General features: G+C 38.2%; 2 protein-coding genes across 6 annotated transcripts in view; one reads left to right on the top strand and one right to left on the bottom strand.

Moving 5' to 3' along the window:
• The window catches only part of COCH (cochlin), a 14,872-nt gene extending 4,639 nt beyond the window's left edge, over positions 1 to 10,233 (top strand). The window contains exons 5-10 of the mRNA XM_012806453.1: positions 823 to 917; positions 998 to 1,145; positions 5,125 to 5,228; positions 5,921 to 6,147; positions 6,324 to 6,840; positions 10,058 to 10,233. Of these exons, the coding sequence (XP_012661907.1) occupies positions 823 to 917; positions 998 to 1,145; positions 5,125 to 5,228; positions 5,921 to 6,147; positions 6,324 to 6,840; positions 10,058 to 10,233 (1,267 nt within the window). The remainder of the gene's footprint in view (positions 1 to 822; positions 918 to 997; positions 1,146 to 5,124; positions 5,229 to 5,920; positions 6,148 to 6,323; positions 6,841 to 10,057) is intronic.
• Positions 10,234 to 15,024: 4,791 nt separating this feature from the next.
• The window catches only part of STRN3 (striatin 3), a 114,000-nt gene continuing 108,824 nt past the window's right edge, over positions 15,025 to 20,200 (bottom strand). For all 5 annotated transcript variants that reach the window (XM_023514400.1, XM_023514402.1, XM_023514401.1 and 2 more), the window contains 2 exons: positions 16,755 to 16,841; positions 15,025 to 16,671 (listed from right to left, as the gene is read on the bottom strand). In XM_023514400.1, the coding sequence (XP_023370168.1) occupies positions 16,502 to 16,671; positions 16,755 to 16,841 (257 nt within the window). In that variant the 3' untranslated portion in view covers positions 15,025 to 16,501. The remainder of the gene's footprint in view (positions 16,672 to 16,754; positions 16,842 to 20,200) is intronic.

Here is a 20,200-nt window from a genome sequence, read left to right as displayed (position 1 = left end):
AAAAAAAAAAAAAAAGTTGATATTAAAGAGAAACAAAGCACGTGTTTTAAGTTTACTGCTGTATTACATATGGAAACATTGACTTTTATTCTTCAAACTTACCCTTCTAATATTTTCAGTTATGAACTTGACCTATCATTCTCTTGAAGTCCTACCATTTCTCCCTGATTTGATAAACCATGCCTAGGAACTAGACAAAGTAAAAGTATCATGAACTTCTCCCTATTCTATTTGCTTTATTAAATTTCCTTAATCACTGCACTGTCACATTAATAAAAGAAATTATTGTGTTTAAGAAATAACCAGGGATCCCCTTTGTTAGGACTGTGACAATTTTGAAGTCAAAGAAATTAAGAACATTAGGATTTAACTCTTGCCTCAATTCTGACTTTGAGAGGTAATTCCTGGGTTGGAGACATAGCAAATAGATAGGCGTACTGTAGTCCTGCTTTCTTTGTTGGGTTATTGCTTCCCCAGTCCAGAAAATCACGAGGAATTAATTTTTTCAAAAAGAGTTTTTTTATTGGCTTGGCACCTATGGCACAGTGGTTATGGCACTGGCCACATACACCAAGGGTGACGGGTTTGAAACCGGCCCAGGCCAGCTAAAACGATGACAACTGCAACAAAAAATAGCTGGGTGTTGTAGTGGGCACCTGTAGTCCCGGCTACTTGGAAGGCTCATGTAAGAGAATCACTTGAGCCCAAGAGTTTAAGGTTGCTGTGAGCTGTGATGCCATGGCACTCTATCAAGACTCTATCTCAAAAAAAAAAAAAAAAAAGATCTTTTTATCATAAGCTTTTCCCCCTATGGGCTTCTAGCTATGAAACTGTCTCCATTTTGCTAATGCCAAGTGCTTCCTTTATGTTAGGTAAACGACTAAAGAAGACCCCAGAGAAGAAAACTGGCAATAAAGGTAAGAAGCCAGCTAGTTTGGGAAGATCGCATTTCCCCTCCTCCCTCTGAGACTAACGGGACTTGTTTGGATGTTCACAGACTGTAAAGCAGATATTGCGTTTCTGATTGATGGAAGCTTTAATATTGGGCAACGCCGATTTAATTTACAGAAGAATTTTGTTGGGAAAGTGGCTCTAATGTTGGGAATCGGAACGGAAGGACCACATGTGGGTCTTGTTCAAGCCAGGTACCAACCTTGTTAAAATGGGAGGATTTTTTAAAATTAAATTTTATGTATTTCTTAAATTGACACATTATAATTGTACATTACATGTACGTCTTATAGTTTCTAACTGACGTGTGATAATTGTACGTATACACATGTACTGGTAATGAGGCACAGAGGGATGATTTGAGATGTAGAATAGTGGTCCTATCAGGGTCATTGGCATATCTATCGCCTCAAACATTTATCATTATTTTGTGTGTTGGAAACATTCGAAATGAAATGGGAAATCTGAATGAAGTCTTGAAATGATGACAAGTTATCAATATTTTTAGTAAGTACATGAGTTTCAGGTCAGTATAAACATGTTGAATTGTGGACAGGGTGGGTTCCCAAACTGTAAGTTCAGGATTTAAATCTGCCTTGGCAGACTGAGTAGGTGTGAGTGTCTCCTCTTTGGAGTAAAGGGCTTGTCTGCTATCTCTGTGAGGACCAGAAGTGAGACCGAAGGGCCCCATTGCTCACACCGATCTCCTCTGCGCGTCTGTTCTGCTCAGCGCCCAGTTTCTGTTTTCTGAAGGAAGAAGCGGTAGACTGTCTGTTCCTCCTCTCTATTGAGCCATTGTTCTTTTTAGCTTTCTGTAATTCACTTGATTGGAGAATCTGAAGCTTTACCTTTTTATTTTATTCATTTAGAAATAACATTTATTAGTGGCTCTTAGAATTATAATATGCTCATTATAGAAAGTTTGAAAATATATGAAGCACCACAGAGCAAATTTCCCAAATCGTGTGCTCTAGAGATAATCACTGTTTTATATCCTTTAGCATTTTAAGAAAATATTTGGCTATATGTATTTCTTTTTTAAAACGTTCAGACGATAAAAATGTCTTGCATCCTGTTTTTTCATCATTTAGTATTTTGAGAATTTTCTTATATTACAAATATTCATCAAAAATGATGTTCCATAAATAAATCTGAGAATTTGTTTTGTTCCAGAAACAAAAATGATGTTTCTGGCTTGGTGCCTATAGCTCAACTGGCTAAGGTGCCAGCCACGTACACTTAAGGTGGCAGGTTCGAATCCCCAGCCCGGACCCGCCAAACAACAATGAGGGCTGCAACCAAAAAATAGCCGGGCGTTGTGGCAGGCGCCTGTGGTCCCAGCTACTTGGGAGGTGGAGGCAGGAGACTCGCTTGAGCCCAGGAGTTGGAGGTTGCTGTGAGCTGTAATGCCACGGCACTCTACCCAGGGGGACAGCTGAGGCTCTGTCTCAAAAAAAAAAAAAAAAAAAAGATGTTTCTTTTGCATGGTTATTTAACCATCATTTTCTTGTTTTTTTCACTATTGCACATTATACTGTGATGGACATCCCTGTGTCATATTTGGGCCCATTTTTGATAATTTCATTAGGTTAGATTCCTGTAAGTGAAGTTCTGACATTGTTAAGGCTTCTGACAGAAATAGTGAAATTCTTTTCTACAAATTGGAACCAGTTTAAACTACTCTCAGCAGTATACACATAAGAGTGTCACCATAACTGTTATAAATATTTGTTTATATTTCACTTGCTCTTATGTTATTTTTTACAGTTGGCTTTACTCTTAAATTTTTTTTTCATGCAGGATCAAAATTTTGTTGATTTTTATATAATTTAACCATTTGTCCCTCATTTAAAAAAGAGTTCCTTGAATTATTTCACCCTTCCAGAAACTTTGGTACTTTTTACTTCTGTATTCCTCTCTGTCTAATAAAAATCCTATCTTACCACTGGAAAGTTTTTTAAAAAAAGAGTTCCTTATTCCACTGATTTGCAGACCTCTTTTATAAAAATGTTTGGCAAGTCTGTTTCTTTGATCCATATGTTAATTCTTACATCTTCTTTACACTGTTTGATTATTATAGCTTTACTTTACATTTTAACATCTATGAGTTCCCATAGTACTCTCCATCATATACTTTTCTTGGCTAATTTGACTCAATTGTTTTTCAAGATGAAGGCTATATTACTTTGTAGATGCATACGAAGACTAGCTGCTCATAATTTCCTGGTTTATAGTTTTTCTACTCTAGAAAGAACATTAAAGTAGATTAACTATGTCAAGATTTTGTATTTAGGGCAGCACCCGTGGCTCAAGGAGTAGGGCACCGGCCCCATATACTGGGGGTGGTGGTTCAAACCCAGCCCCAGCCAAAAACTGCAAAAAAGAAAGTAATAAAATTAAATTTAAAAATATTTTATATTTAAAAAGGACAATATTATTAAGAATGCAAAGATAGGACTTATTTCATAAGTCATAATTTGGAAAATGACCGTAAAAGTGAAAAGCTTTTTAACCCATGAAATCTGACTTTTGGGACCCATCATTCTATCAGGTATGAGAATCAGGTATGCAGAAATAAAATCAGTATTATACTTGTCCCTCAAAAAATCTTGAATTAATAAAATAGCTACTGATAATGCTAAGATCTTAAGATTTTATGCTTATGACTTATTGACTTATCTAAAAACTAAACACAATAAGTTGATTTGTTTATGCTCAACATGGTCTCTGATAACACTGAAGTTATAAAGCTGAAATTCTTTTCATATGAAATATGGAAAATCTCAATTTAAGATTAGCAAATGTCATTATCATTTGTAATTCAATATTGTGATACATCATCTCCTTATAATTTTTTCCTTTTTTTTTTTTTTTATTTATTTTCTTGAGACAGAGTCTCACTTTGTTGCCCTTGGTAGAGTACTGTGGCTTCACAGCTCACTGCAACCTCAAACTCTTGGGCTCAAGCTATTATTTTCTTGCCTCCGCCTCCCAAGAAGCTGGAACTACAGGTGCAACACCCAGCTGTTTTTAGAAACAGGGTCTCACTCTGGCTCAGGCTGGTCTTGAACTCATGAGCTCAAACAATCCACCCACCTCAGCCTCCCAGAGTGCTGGGATTACAGGTGTGAACCACCGTGCCCGACCTCTTTTTCCATTTTTGAAATGTTGGCCTTGTCTGCGGCCATACCACCCTGAATGCGCACGATCTTGTCTAATCTCAGAAGCTAAGCAGGGTTGGGACTGGTTACTACTTGGATGGGAAAATGTTGGCATTAGCGTCATTGAAATTATTTCCTCTGACCAGAGAGACCTGGGTAAATAGACTTATACTGTTTAGAACTTCTGAGGTCTCCCACTGGAACCTCATCTCCATCCGCCTGCTAGTTTAGTTTAGCTGCTTGTGTCCAACTCTGTAGACTTCCATTAAACTTAGGGCCTGAGCCGAGTCTGGTTTCAGGTGCTCCAGATAGTTGAGGCATAGACTTTGGAGCCAGACCATAGGAATTCAAAATGCAGGTATATTTTTGGGTAGATTATCTAAATGTGCTGAGCCTTTTTCTTCATTTACATAATTGGAATAATAATTTCTACCTCATAGAGCTATGATGAAATAAGATTATACATACGATATATATTTGGTGTTATCCACAATATAATAAAGCACTCAATAGTGCACTGTCTGTTACATTTCTGAAATATCTCCAGTAATTCAAGTAAGGATGCAGTGCCTTAGTTGAATACATACTATGAGATTTATAAAGAAACCTGGGAGTGTCTGATTTTAAAACTTTTTTTTTCTCCAGAGGTGGGATCTGGCTCTGTTGCCCAGGCTTGAGTATAGTGGGAAAATCATAGCTCACTGTAACTTCAAACTCCTGAACGCAAGTGATCCTCTCACCTCAGCTTCCTAGTAGCTAGAATTACAGGAGCATGCTACCATGCCTGGTTAAGTTTTTTATTTTTTTGTAGGGATAGAACCTTGCTATGTTACCCAAGCTAGAATCAAACTCCTGGCCTCAAGTGATCCTCCTGCCTTGGTCTCCCAAAGCACTGAGATTATAGGCATGAGCCACCACAGCTGGCCTAAAACTATTTTTTAAGGCATGTAATAACATTGCTTGTCCTTTCAGTTTTCCCTGAGTAGTGTTTTTTCTTTGTTTTTCCACTTAGTGAACATCCCAAAATAGAATTTTACTTGAAAAACTTTACATCGGCCAAAGATGTCTTGTTTGCCATAAAGGAAGTAGGTTTCAGAGGAGGTAATTCCAACACAGGTAAGGAGACTGTGCTGCCTAGGATGTACTATAGGAGAGGGTTATTAGTGATCAAATATGTAAGCAGTATGATGCTGTTTTATGTAAGTAAATGTGAAAGTCCTCCTGGCCCTGAAATCCTAGGTGGGTCTGCATTTAATCATCTGAGAAATATTCAATTTATAATGGAAGATATACCAAAGGGTTGATATTTCTTATATTTAAAAATCTAAAGCATTGTGATTTATAATTCTTATACATTGGATTGGCTAGATATCATGTTAGAGAAGTACAGGTTTATAAATACTAAAAGGAAGTGAAGATCCACAGATTTATCTAATGAATACAGATGTGGTGCAAAGAATCAGAGTGGCACTGTGGTCGATCCTGAGAAGTTTCTTGTTCTGAGTCCTCAGGGTTACTAATTGATCGGCACAGGGCCAGAGAGCACAGAACCAGGGGTAGGAGTTTCTGACGTGACTGACATGCAGTAAGGAAATGGGAGGCCTCTGGGAACCAGTAGGGGAGTAAAGTGGGTTCTGAAGACAGAAAATAGGCTTGGTAGAGAACCAAACTTTCTCATCTGGTGCATCTATTATAGAACTGAGTTGTATGTGATTCTTACATTTAGTGGCATCAAGCTGCTACAGGGACACAGAAATGGCATTTGAGCAGTGGTAAATGTGGCTCATTTTCCTCTTTTTCAAACCCAGGAAAAGCCTTGAAGCATACTGCTCAGAAATTCTTCACATCTGACGCTGGGGTGAGAAAAGGGATCCCCAAGGTGGTGGTGGTGTTTATTGACGGCTGGCCTTCTGATGACATCGAGGAAGCCGGCATTGTGGCCAGAGAGTTTGGCGTCAATGTATTTATAGTTTCTGTGGCCAAACCTATCCCTGAAGAACTGGGAATGGTGCAGGATGTTGCATTTGTTGACAAGGTAAGGTGGCGAGGCATATCTTCTGTTACAGTGATTGGGATTCAGTTACGGACCTCTAAGCATTGTGCAGATTAGCCCGTGTCTAGATTAACATTGAATTTTTAAGATTGTTTTTATAACTTTTAACAAACAACTTTTGGTGCATTTGGGTATCTTTTGTGTGTCTCCCTCATTAGGCTGTCTGTCGGAATAATGGCTTCTTCTCTTACCACATGCCCAACTGGTTTGGCACCACAAAATACGTAAAGCCTCTGGTGCAGAAGCTCTGCTCTCATGAGCAGATGATGTGCAGTAAGACCTGCTATAACTCCGTGAACATAGCCTTTCTGATCGACGGCTCCAGCAGCGTCGGAGATAGTAATTTCCGCCTCATGCTTGAATTTGTTTCCAATATAGCCAAGACTTTTGAAATCTCAGACATTGGCGCCAAGATAGCTGCTGTCCAGTTTACTTATGATCAGCGCACAGAATTCAGTTTCACTGACTATAGCACCAAAGAGAATGTCCTTGCTGTGATTAGAAGCATCCGCTACATGAGTGGTGGCACAGCTACTGGTGAAGCCATTTCCTTCACTGTCAGAAATGTGTTTGGCCCCGTGCGGGAGAGCCCCAACAAGAACTTCCTAGTAATTGTCACAGACGGGCAGTCCTATGATGATGTCCGAGGCCCAGCTGCTGCTGCCCAGGATGCAGGTAAGGTCCTCGTCCTTTGTGTGGGGAAGGTACTGAGAAGGGGCTCAGTGGATTTCTGGAGTAAATAAAAACTTAAGCATTTGTTTTATTGAACAAACACCTGCAGTGTGGCAGGCATTGTTCTGAGAGCTTTACCCAATATTAACTGATTTAATTGGCCTACTAATCTCATTCTATAGATAAGAAAACAAACTCCCTCAAAATGACACAGCTAGTGAGTGACGAGGCTAGGACCCAAACCCAGGCATTCTAGCTCGAGTCACTAGAATGTTGTTTGAAGAACTGTCATGAGAACATCATGTCGAGGAAATATGTCACTTGGCTCATACTCAGAATATATCCCCAAATAATCTGTCGTCATAACCTACTACGAAGCTGCCATCAGTAATTTATACTTTTGTTTCAGTGGAGTTTTTGGTCTGGCCTGAGTTTCTTAAGGTCTCCAATAAAGATTTTAATCCTATCCCATCTAAACTTCCTTCTTTTTCTAGAGATAATGGAAACACACTCAAGCGTACAGAAGGTATAAAAAGGGCTTCTTTCTTCCTCACTCCAATTTTAATATTACTTTTGGTGAAATTTGTTGCTGGGATCAACTAGGCCAGCAAAAGCTGAGGTTCCACTTTCTGAGCGACTTAGGGGGAGTCCACAGCTTTGCTGTTTTCTGTATTCTGCTGTACCTCCTTTTCCCTTCTTAATTCCTAATGACTTAACCTTTTTTCTTCATATACCTTTAATTTCTGCTATTGTATTTTTATATTGATGAAATACTGTTTTTATTAAGTAGGACAGAACTGATAAATACAATTTAAGCTCTACATCTGCCTCCTAAGTATTTTTTTATGTATAAGCAACGCACCTGTGTCAAGTGAAGACCTGTTTGCTGTCCTACTCCTTACTACTTAAGTTATGGGACTAATTTATGGTTAACAGAATGCTATTCAGGCTAAATAGTAAATTAAACTTTAGGCGGTTGGGCCATATTTCAAAGTTTCATGAAAATGATTCCTAGGTGATAGTGAAGTGAAAGTTGCAAAAGAAAATAGGGTAGACTTATAGGGTTAGATTATGTTTGGTTTTAAAGTGTAATTATGTAGTAAGCTAAAAAAACTGGAATGCAGAATTTATTTTTATTGTTTTAATCAGCCCTGGGGAGAGTGCTGTAGTGTCATCTTAGTTCACAACAACCTAACACTCTTGGCCATAAGCAAATCATCTTGTCTTAGCCTCCTGAGTAACTTGGGCTATAGGCACCCACCACAACACATGGGTATTTTTAGAGACAGGATCTTGCTCAGGCTGGTCTCAAACTCCTAAGCTCAAGCAATCCAGCCACCTTGGCCTCCTAGAGTGTTAGGATCACAAGTGTTAGAATTAAAAGTATGGAGGAAAGGCCAGGCATGGTGGCTCACACCTGTAATCCTAGCATTCTGGGAGGTCGAGGCAGGTGGGTCATCTAAGCTCAGGAGTTGGGTGATCAGCCTGAGCAAGAATGAGACCCCTATAGTCACAGCTACTCAAGAAGCTGAAGTAAGAGGATCATTTGAACCCAGTAGTTCGAGGTTGCTGTGAACTGTGACATTTCAGCATTCTACCCAGGACATCTGAGTGAGACTGTCTCAAAAATAAAAAATTTAAAAAAAAATGTATTGAGGAAAACTAAGAGGAAAAAATATTTTTACCTTTTTTGTCAAAAGTGAGAGATTGGCTAGTAGTAACAAATGATAAATGCTTTCAAATGGCCTTTATATCAGCTATACCTGTTTGAAGTCTTGACAGCTCTCAGCACTGCATGCCACTGGAAAAGGGATGAAGCCTTCGATACACAGGGGAGTGGCTATAGATGAACTCCAAAAATACTAAGGGAAATTTCACCCAGAAGATAGATGTAGTCTATACTAAGAAACTTCTACATCAGTGGTTCTCAATCTTCCTCATGCCTCAACCCTTTAATACAGCGCTTCATGTTGTGACCCTCAACCATAAAATTATTTTCGTTGCTATTTCATAACTGTAATTTTGCTACTTTTATGAATCGTAATGTAAATATGTAATATGCAGGATGGTCTTAGGCGACCCCTGTGAAAGAGTCATTTGACCCCCAAAAGGTTGTGACCCACAGGTTGAAGAACTGCTGTTCTAAGTACTTATACAACTGGGATTGAGGTGAATTCCCCTAATGTGCTATCACCTTAATTAAAAATGTACAGTTGTACTAAAGCCTTCTAGTAACTCAAGTGAATGCAGAAGAAAGGCCTCAACGAAAGTGGAAATCCATCGTCACAGAAATCCTTGGCTGGCAGTTTTGTCACACTCTTTCCTTGAGGATTATAAACTGGCAATTTCTAATTATTAGACCAGAGATCAAAATGGAAGAGACAAGTTACTCCCACAGGACTGACTAGTCACCATTTCCCGGACCACGTGGCCTTACAAACTCTCACCTTCTATGCTGTCCTGTAGCTTTAGCGTGCTGGTGGGGACTCTTAGCGTTTCACTGAAGTGATGGCAACAGGCAGCCCATTCTCATGCTCATCTCAGAGGGAAATTTTTCACCCTGTAAGCTTCCTGTAGGTTTAAAAATTTTTTTTAAGATCCTATGTTATCAGGTAAAGAAAGTTTCCTTCGACTCTTAGCTTACTGTGGTCATATAAACTTTTATCAAATATTTTTATCAGTGATCATGATTTATCCATTAGTGTAATGAGTGTGGCAAGTTAACATTGGTAACAGAACTTCTAGTTTTGGCCACTTTTTTTTTTTTTGAGACAGAGTCCAGCTCTGTCATCCACGCCTTAGCCTACCTCCCAGCAACTTTCAACTTCTGGGTTCAGTCCGACTGCCGAAGCTTCCTTGAGTAGCTGAACTACAGCCACATGCCACTATGTCTGGCTAAATTTTTCCTACTTTTGGCAGAGACCGAGGGCTCACTTTGCTCAGCCTGGTCTCAAACTCCTGACGTCAAGTGATTGACCCGCCTTGGCCTCCCAGAGTGCTAGGATTACAGGTGGAACCACTGTGCCCAGCTTTGACCCAACTCTTTAACCACCCTCATCACAGTAACTGTGAAATTTTAACAATTTGGTATAGACGATTAGTTGTTCAGAAATTACCAGGCAGTTTTCTCTACAACTATGTAAATGTATAGAAACATAGACATAATTGTGTATATAAGCTGGACTTGGTTTTAATTTACTTTAAAATAATTCCATTGTAGGTATCACCATCTTCTCTGTTGGTGTGGCTTGGGCACCTCTGGATGACCTGAAAGATATGGCCTCTAAACCAAAGGAGTCACATGCTTTCTTCACAAGAGAATTCACAGGATTAGAGCCAATTGTTTCTGATGTCATTAGAGGCATTTGCAGAGATTTCTTAGAATCCCAGCAGTAATGGTGACATTCTGATAACTGAAGTACAGAGATCTAATGTGTAAACTATATTCTCATAATACTGAAATACTATAGCATACTAGGATCAGATACAAAACTGTTACATGTATCAACAGCTGTTTTAAGCAAATAAGCATTCCTTTAAAGCTACTACTTTCTGATTACAACTCACAGTATATTCTATGGAGCCTTAGCTGAGTGTTTTGAACAATTAATCATGGCCCTTAGAAACTCAACCTTGGATTAAAACCTTAGGAGTTCTAATATGCCTATTAAACATATAGATAACGGAAATTCCACAGCTCAATAAAATAATCTGATACTTAGACCAAAAAAAACTCCTTCTCTAATCATTCTGTATTGACATGTGTAATAAAGAGCTTAAGTGCGAAACAGCTTTTTTTTTTTTTTTTTGAGCCAAAGCCTCAAACTGTTACCCTAGGTAGAGTGCTGTTGCATCACAACTCACAGCAACCTTCAACTCCTAGACTCAAGCGATTCTCTTGCCTCAGCCTCCCAAGTAGCTGTGACTACAGGCACCCGCCACAACGTCTGGCTATTTTTTGGTTGCAGCCATCATTGTTTGGAGGGCCCGGGCTGGATTCGAGTATGTGGCTGGTGCCTGAGCTGCTTGAGCCACAGGCCCCAGCAGAGAAACAGCTCTCTTAACGTAGTTCAATTATAAATATTTTGGCCAAGTGTATTTTTTAAACCAATCAACAATAACTGTTATTTCCCATACTAAAAAGTACAGCTATGAAATCACGTATCAAGCTTCTTTTCTAGAGTATTTCCATAATTTAAGACTAAAAATATTATACTGAACAAGATAACAGGATTGCCTGGTATTTTTTTTTTCTTTTTTTTTTGCACTTTTGGGCCAGGGCTGGGTTTGAACCCACCTACTCCTTTGAGCCACAGGCGCCACCCTATATAAAACTACAGGGGTTTTTTTTGTTGTTGTTTGTTTGTTTTGGCCCGGGACCAGGTTTGAACATGCTACCTCTGGTATATGGGGCCAGCGCCCTACTCCTTTGAGACACAGGCGCTGCCTGCCTGGTATTTTTCTATTTATATCTTTAATTTTATGTGTACAGCTATATGTAGCTCATACCCTAAAGTCAGCCAAGTACTGAAAAATAGGTAAGCTGGTCAAGTTTTACTACTTACACTATAAACATTTAGCTTTGAAGAATAACAGACATTCCAATAGAACTGCAAGAAAAAATACTGTGCTTTGAAATATTTAAGCAATAAAATGGCTAGCGACTTATTATAAATTCCCCTTAATTATTACAAGTGTCTCTCACAAGGATACCCTAAAAGTTCTGTATTCACTAATTCATGTGGAAACACCAATCTGAACTTCTAAAATCATGCAGTAATACATTTTCTCAATTTTTCATTAAATGCCCACTGTTAAGTATTACACAAAGCCACTACAAGGTTACACTGTATGGGATGCTTTTGAGTACTTGCTTCAACAGCAATGTTTTGTAATTAACATTATTAAACATGCTGCAATCTTGATTCCTAAGAAAGAACATCAGGACTTAATGTGACTTAGATGATTGGCTCACCAAGGTTCTTTCCCACAGACAGAGGTGCTTCTATTATCTCATTGCCTATCTTCTCTAAAGACAGGGTCTGTCCCCTCATCTCCTCCACCTACCCACCCCACCTCCCTTCAAACATACACTGATCCTGTCTGAAACTTTCAGATCAACTGTTTGGTTGTAAACCAAGATGTTAATAACGAGTTGGAAAAAAACACTCCACAAAATCTTTTCATCTAACAGTTTTATAACTTGTATAAGAGGAATACAGTTTTACCTCTTGTGAGAGAAGCAAAAGTGAGTTGCCTTTGCTACTACATAAAATTGGACAGAGTTTAAGAATTAGACAGCTTCCCTCCTCCCTCCTTCATAAGAAGCTGCAAATATGATTCAACCATGTAGTAAGTTAAACCCAATTTTGGTGTTTAAAATTCTTTTTTTGAGACAGAGCCGCAAGCTGTCCCCCCTGGGTAGAGTGCCGTGACATCACAACTCACAGCAACCTCCAACTCCTGGGCTCAAGTGAGTCTCCTGCCACAGATTCCCAAGTAGCTCAGATGACAGCCACCGGCCACAACACCCAACTATTTTTTGGTTGCAGCCATCGTTGTTGTTTGCCAGGCTGGGGCTGGATTCGAACCCACCACCTTAGGTGTTTGTGGCTGGCACCTTAGCCACTTGAGCCACAGGCACCGAGCCTATTTAAAATTCTTAACACAATTGTTCCCCAGTGAACAGCACAAATTCTCAGCTAGGAGTACCACTCCTTTTCTCTTTAATTGCATAGAGGACCAAATTTTGAGGAATCTGATGTAACCATGGAAGAACAACAGGAGAGCAGAAATCAGACCTAGATTTAAGTTACTGTTAATAATTTTTGAAACTAATCAGGACAAGGGGTTAACTGAAAGGACATAAAGTAAAAAAGTATTTTTATAAATATGTATTCCAAACCGACTTCAACAGGCATGCTTAGATTCAAATATAGCTAGTCCATTTATAAATTTTAGCCATTAAGTGAGATGTTGGTTGGTCAGGTATAGTGGCTCATACCTGTAATCCTAGCACTCTGGGAGGCTGAGGCAGGTGGATTGCTTGAGCTCACAAGTTCAATACCTGCCTGAGGAAAAATTTAGCAAGACCTTGTCTCCACTAAAAATAGAAAAACAGAGGTAAGAGGACTGCTTGAGCCCAAGAGTTGGACATTGATGTTAGGTGTAATGCCATGACACTCTACCCAGAATGACAGCTTGAGACTCTGTCTCACAAAAAAGAAAAAAGTTAGTCTTCAATGGATAATTTAAGTTAGTTTAATGAGAAAAGTAAAGTGAATAAAATGAGGTAGAACATGATTAAACTTGAGGAAAGAGGTTAATATATTAAGACTTAAGGTATTACCTTATGTATGTACTATTTAATACACAGCACCCGTAGCTCAGTGGGTAGGGTGCTGGCCGCATACACTGAGGCTGGTGGGTTCAAATCCAGCCCTGGCCAGGTAAACGACAACTGCAACAAAAAAGCCAGTCATTGTGAGTGGGCACCTGTAGTCCCAGCTACTTGGGAGGCTGAGGTGAGAAAATCGCTTAAGCCCAAGAGTTTGAGGTTGCTGTGAGCTATGGTGCCATAGCACTCTCTACCCAGGGCCATAGCTTTATACTGTCTCAAAAAAAGTAAAATAAAGTACTATTTAATAGGCATATTAATCCACATAATTTCCCATAAATTACAAATGGAAGCACACAAATAAAATGAAGAATCTCTTTGTATCCCTTTAGTGTCTTCCAAAAGGTTTAATATTAACATACAGAAAAATACAACCCAAAGGAGATAAGGGAAAAATGCTAATTTTGATCCATTTCAGTTTTAATACATTCCAAAGAGGTGAATATTTATGCATTACAATAAAAATAACCACATTTCAGTTAAATAGTAATGCATTAGATTGGAATAGCTCCCCTAAACAATACTAGCTTTGGAAAAGCTTAAATTATTTCAGAATGGAGGATGAAACGGAAGAGTACACCATTTGAATTTATTCATTAATTGAATTTGTTCATATTGAATATTCAGTTCAGAAAAACAAAATTTTAAACTTTTAAAAAGTTTTAGTATTTCACCAGCAATGATTAAAATGGCCACTTGGATTTTTATGGTAGATAATAAAATTTCTCAAGGCTTGGTGCCTGAAGCACAGTGGTTAAGGCGCCAGCCATATACACCGAGGCCAGAGGGTTTGAAACTGCCTCTGGCCAGCTAAACAACAACTACAACAAAAAATAGCCGGACACTGTAGCAGGCACCTATAGTCCCAGCTATTTGGGAGGCTGAGGCAAGAGAATTGTTTAAGCCCAAGAATTAGAGGTTGCTGTGAGCTGTGATGCCACTGCACTCTACCACGGGCAACATATTGAGACTCTGTCTCAAAAAATAAAATAAAATTTCTCAATATAAACTTTGGACATAAGTTGTCTAGTGTTCCTCTTTTCATTTACATTTCTTTTGAAAGCAAGAGGATATTACCTTGTTGAAGAAAAAAGTTTTAAGATATTAACATTTAACATCATTTATAGGGAAAACTGTTAACTAATATTCAGTGCAGCTTATTTCTTGTTAATTTTTGTGGAAACAGGTATGGTTAGATAGGAACAATACTAAGTAAGTGAAATTCAGATTTAGTAAGAGGATGTCTAAATTATTTAAAAGTATAGATCTCTCTTTTTTGGTTATTTTTGAATTGCCTAATTTTTTGTTCTTGGAGACAGTTTCACTCTACTGCCCATATTAGAGTGCAATGGTATTAGCCTAGCTCACAGCAACCTCAAACTCCTGGGTTCAAGCAATCCTTCTGCCTCAGCCTCCCCTACAACTGGGATACAGGAGCGCGCACCACCATGCCCAATTACTTTACCTGTTTTTAGTAGTGATGGGGTGGGTCTCAAACTCTCTTCCTACCTCAGCCTGCCAGAATGCAAGGATTATATAGATGAGCCACTGCACCCAGCCCCTTAACAGTTTTTTTCTTAATCCCTCAATGGGGTGGAATAATTAGGAAGGCATTCTTAATAGTGTTATTGTTCTAAGCCTACTCCAATTATCGGTAAGCAGTGCAAAGTTTAAAACTGAAGCATAAAAATGAAGGACTCATTAAATCATCTCCATTTCCTAGTTTAATTATGGAGAATAAAGTATTGCACTTTATTATTCAACACAAAATGATGTAGCCAACAGTAACATACAGGTACACAATTTAATATTTATTATATGCATTTTATATACATTATTTTTTAACAGGTGTACGTTTGCTATGTGGTACAATCTTAAAAATTTGCTGATTCATAGTTTGTAAAACAAAAACCTTACAAAACTCATCAAAACTCGCAAACTGATGAGAAAAGTTTGGAAGACTAGAAAAAATACTTTATTGTCTTACTCATGCATTACACAAACAAAATCTTCAGTTACACCATAAAATTAAGCACATCTAAAAAAATAAAACGGGGATAACTAATCCAAACAGCAGATTTCTGTATCCTGATTCAACTATTTTTTTGTATCCTATTTGTAAAGTAAATAAAATTTTACCCCAAATATTTTTAAACAAGTTAGTTTTGTTTGGAATCATGGTAAACCAAGATATGTATCTTGGGGGAACCATCTTGGTTTGTAACTTAAACTATAAAATATTCCATTTTTAGTCTATCTTAGACTATTCAAAGAGTTCCAAAATAGATATACAGGTTCCTTTAGCACATTAATAAAAGGATATAAAGACCAACAAAAAGTGAAAATAAATAATAGGCCATTAGCAAGATGGATAATCCTTGATAAATAAACTTGTAAATACAGTAAGATGTACAAAATATCACATAGTGATAGGATGTCAAGATTAGTTTTTTTTAATAGTTCATTTGGAGTACTAAACCCCACTGTTTCATTTTAATACACTTAATAGTCCTTGGTTTATGAAGACATTTATGTGCTGATGAAGGTTATTTAGCATCTTTATGGAAGGACTTAGCTGAGCTGTATTAGGCAAAAGAAGGAAAGAAAGTGGTTATGGGCAGTGGGTCAAGTGAGATCTCTGTGTTTAGGGTTGTATAATGCAGAAAAACTTCAATACAATCTTGAGCACTGTTGTGACAGGCTAAATATATAAAAAGACTTATAAAAACTAGAATTTTATCCAAACATTTTGTGCAACTAATGCTAAAATATTTTAAGTTAAATTTTCTTTTTTCTTTTTTTAAAGCAAAATAAGTTTAAAAGGGAATCTGTGGCATTCAACTGATAAACAGAAGATCACTAAGAGATGAAAAAAAGCTAGTCTTGGAGCTCACTTCCCCCCACAAGAGCACCACATTCCTAACCCTAAGGCAGCACACAGAGTCCAAAAAAAAAGTCTTTTTGTAAGATCAGACTCCACATTGGCTTAAAGACACCTACAAAACAGACATACGCTCAGTTCATATCCAGTACAGGCCACAAATACTGGAGTCCTTTTTTTTTTTTTATCCCACAAAATACAGTAATTACAGTTGAGTTAATGAGCCTGACATTAAGATGTGATTTCCACCAATTTATGCCTGCCCCAAATAGCCTTCACCAGGCAGACCACATGTAGTGTCATATCAGTAACCTTTTTGATGGCAGTGATGCAGACCCTCTTTCTGTCCAAGAAAACCTTTTGTTATGATGAAAGTTTTTGTTGATTCATACAAATACTTTGGCAAGGGCATCAGCTCCTGCACTGGCTATATATGCTTTTGATGGATGGAAAGCAACATCATAAATTGATTCATCCAATTTCTTCCTATGAGCTGTTATTTCTTGCACACATGTCTTGCTGTCTAAATTCCACAATCTGATGGAACAGTCATGGCCTGTAAAAGAACAAACAAAGCTTGTTATCGAGTTAACAAATCTTTTATAAAGCTTGTGGGAAGCACAGGAAGTTCAGACTTACTTCCAGACATCAAATAAATTCCGTTAGGATCTACTGCTAGACTTGTAACAGCATCCAAATGAGCTACCATAGAATGGATCATTTTACCTAAATAAAACATAACAAAGAAGAGTGAGTTTCCACAAATACTACCTTGAAATCAGAAACGACAATACAGTATCAACATAAAATAGACAATCACCATAGCAATATCTTTTACTGTGGTAAAGTGGACACAACATAAAATTTACCATTTTAACCATTTTCAGAGTGTGTAATCAGGCTTTTAGAACATTCAAAATGTTGTGCAACCATGACCACTACCTAGTACAGTACATTTTAATCGCTGCAAAAGTAAAGCTTATATCCATTAAGCAGTCACTCTTCATTTGTCCCCTTACCCAAGCCCCTGGCAAACCAGTAATCTGTTCTGTCTACAGATTGGCCTCTTGCGGATGCTTCAAATAAATGGACTCCCACAGTATGTGCCTTTTGTGCCTGGTTTCTTTCACTTAATATGTTTTCAAGATGTGTCCACTATAGTAATATTTTCAAGAGAATTTTAATTCCAATGCAGAACTTTCCAGGTAATATAGTATTAAAAATGGCATCTGTGTGAATTAGAGACTGACAGACAACGTAAAACATAATGACAATGGGTTGCATCAAAAGCTTGACATCATGTAAACTGTAATTAAAATGAAAACAGAGTCTCCTTAAGAGACTAAGATTTTTTGTTGACCAGTTTGAAGGAAGTATTTCGGATTGCATGTGAAAACCCCACACTGTACCCCAGAAGTGCATTAATGTACATAGTTATACCACTCAATAAAAAAAAAAAGAGAGAGAGACTTTAAGATTTTTATGCATACATGGATTAATAATAAATCCCAGAAAATATTTCCTACCTAAAGGTTCTAGTATCAATTTCATTTTCCTTTGAAATGTCAATCATTTCATATACAGTATTTAAAACAAGAAAAAGACAGGGTGTGGAAGTGTATCAAACAAATTACTCTGATTTCCTCAAATATAAATAAAAATGCTACTCTTAGATAATGAAATTTAACAGCAAGTTAAAATTTAAAAAGGTTGTGAATATAATGTTGTATTGTCCAAATACTTTGGGGCAAGGCATCCTGCAATGTATTTTTTGTTTGTTGGTTTTTGAGACAGAGTCTCACTTGATCATCTTTGGTAGACTGTTGTGGTGTCACAGCTCACAGCAACCTCAAACTCCTGGGCTTAAGCGATTCTTTTGCCTCAGCCTCCCAAGTAGCTGGGACTATCGGTGCCCACCATAACGCCCGGATATTTTTTTTGTTGTCGTTTTAGGAGGCATACAGGCTGAGTTCGAACTCAGCAGCCTCAGTGCATGTGGCCAGCACCCTAACCACTAAGTATGGGCACCAAGCAGCAAATACTTGACACTTTTAAAATTTATTCCCCTTTCGGCTCGGCACCAGTAGCTAAGTGGTTCACTGGGGCTGGCTGGTTTGAACCTGGCCTAGGCCTGCTAAACGACAATGACAACTGCAACAACAACAACAGAAAAATAGCCAGGTGTTGTGGCAGGTGCCTGTACTCCCAGCTTTGGGAGGCTGAGGCAAGGGAATCGCTTAAACCCAAGAGTTTGAGGTTGCTGTGAGCTGCGATACCATAGCGTTCCACCGAGGATGACATAGTGAGATCTGTCTCACACACACACACAAAAAAAAATCCACTTTCACTTAGCAATGAGTTTTTATTATTCAAATGCCTGGGATGCCCCTAATGCAAGATGGAAGCTTTCTCTAAAATTCTAGCTATAATCATTTGTTATGCTTTGGTTCCCTTGAGGACATTCTATACCGGGACATGAAGAGGTCTACTTTTTAAATTATTTTCACTGGAGCTATATATACTTTGTTGACCTGAATGTAAAACCAAACATATTAAAAAAACATATTCCAAAAAGAATCATAAAAAGTCATATCACTTTCCGGCAACAGTAAACACCAGTTGACGATTAAATTAAAGAAGTTTCTAACTTTAAACCATATTGTTTCTTTCTCAATACTAAGATTAATTATCAGAATAATTTTAGAAACTCTTTTACTAGACTTAGGGAAAAAACCATTCTACATACAATCTTTAATTGCTTAAGGCAACATAATTCATTTATCAGTTCTAGAAGCCACTTCTCTTTACATTCCTATAAAAGAACCCACTGTATAAAATGGTTGCCCTCTAGGACAATAACTTCAAAATACAAAGGATTAAATACTAAGTATCATTAACTTCCCTGAAAATGTCATATCTGTGATGATAAGACTTACAAATTCATAGATCTGGTTCTCTTGATTCATAGATTCTCTTCTGAGACCAGCTGTCTATCTCCTAAAACTAACATGTCTTAAACACCAGATCTACACATTTAAGGGTGCTGTAATTTTCTAAGTTTATATATTTATTTATTTTTGAGACAGAGTCTCACTCTTTTGCCCTGGGTAGAGTGCCATGGCATCACAGCTCACAGCAACCTCAAACTCTTAGACTTAAGCTATTCTCTTGCCTCAGCCTCCCAAGTAGATGGGACTATAGGTGCCTGCCATAATGCCCAGCTGGTTTTTTGTTTGTTTGTTTGTAGTTGTCACTGCTGTTTGGCAGGCCCGGGCTGGATTCAAATCCACCAGCTCTGCTGTATGTGTCTGACACCCTAGCCGCTGAGCTCAGGTGCCGAGCCAATTTTCCAAGTTTAATACCAGCCCTTCTTGCCTGTGCACTAAACTGACTCTCACACTGGTATCTTAAGTCAATTCAGAGCCAACCCCTCTCCACAGTCACAAATTACTTCAAAACATGAGTAGTCCCTCCAGTTGGACCACGAACAGAGATGTACAATGCTGAGCCAAGTTGGGTGATGTACAAATAGAGATGTACAAGCTGTGCCTTCCATGGGTGATCACATAAATTACAAAGCTTCTGAGCCTCCCAGTAACTAGCACCCCTCCTTCACCAACATGTACCTGCAGCTTTTCACATTTAAACAATTTCATTTTGGCTCCATGATACTGCTACCATCTTCCCCATAAAGGAAATCTTTCTTCCTATAACTAAGGAAGTGCAGTCGTTTGATCTCCCCTCCCTTAACCATAAGTCCTTTTACTGGCCAATCAATATTGTGGGCCTCTATGAAATGAAGAGGAAATAAAGACTGATGTTAAAAACAAATAGACTGATGTTAAAAACATAGGAATCATGCAAGCAAACTAAGTTTGAATTCCAAATCAGCAACTTTCATCTGTTGTGTAACACTGTACAATTTATTTAAAGAATTTAAGTTTTGGCTCAGCGCCTGTGGCTCAAGTGGCTAAGGCGTCAGCCACATACACCTAAGGTGGCGGGTTTGAATCCAGCCTGGGCCTGCCAAACAACAATGACGGCTGCAAGCAAAAAATAGCCAGGTGTTGTGGCAGGCACCTGTC

Source organism: Otolemur garnettii, unplaced genomic scaffold (assembly GCF_000181295.1).
Source record: "Otolemur garnettii isolate 467f Iridium unplaced genomic scaffold, OtoGar3 scaffold00052, whole genome shotgun sequence".
Classification (NCBI taxonomy): Eukaryota; Metazoa; Chordata; class Mammalia; order Primates; family Galagidae; genus Otolemur; species Otolemur garnettii.
The sequence above is the reverse complement of the archived record's forward strand: the minus strand, read 5'-3'. Positions and strand labels throughout refer to the sequence as shown.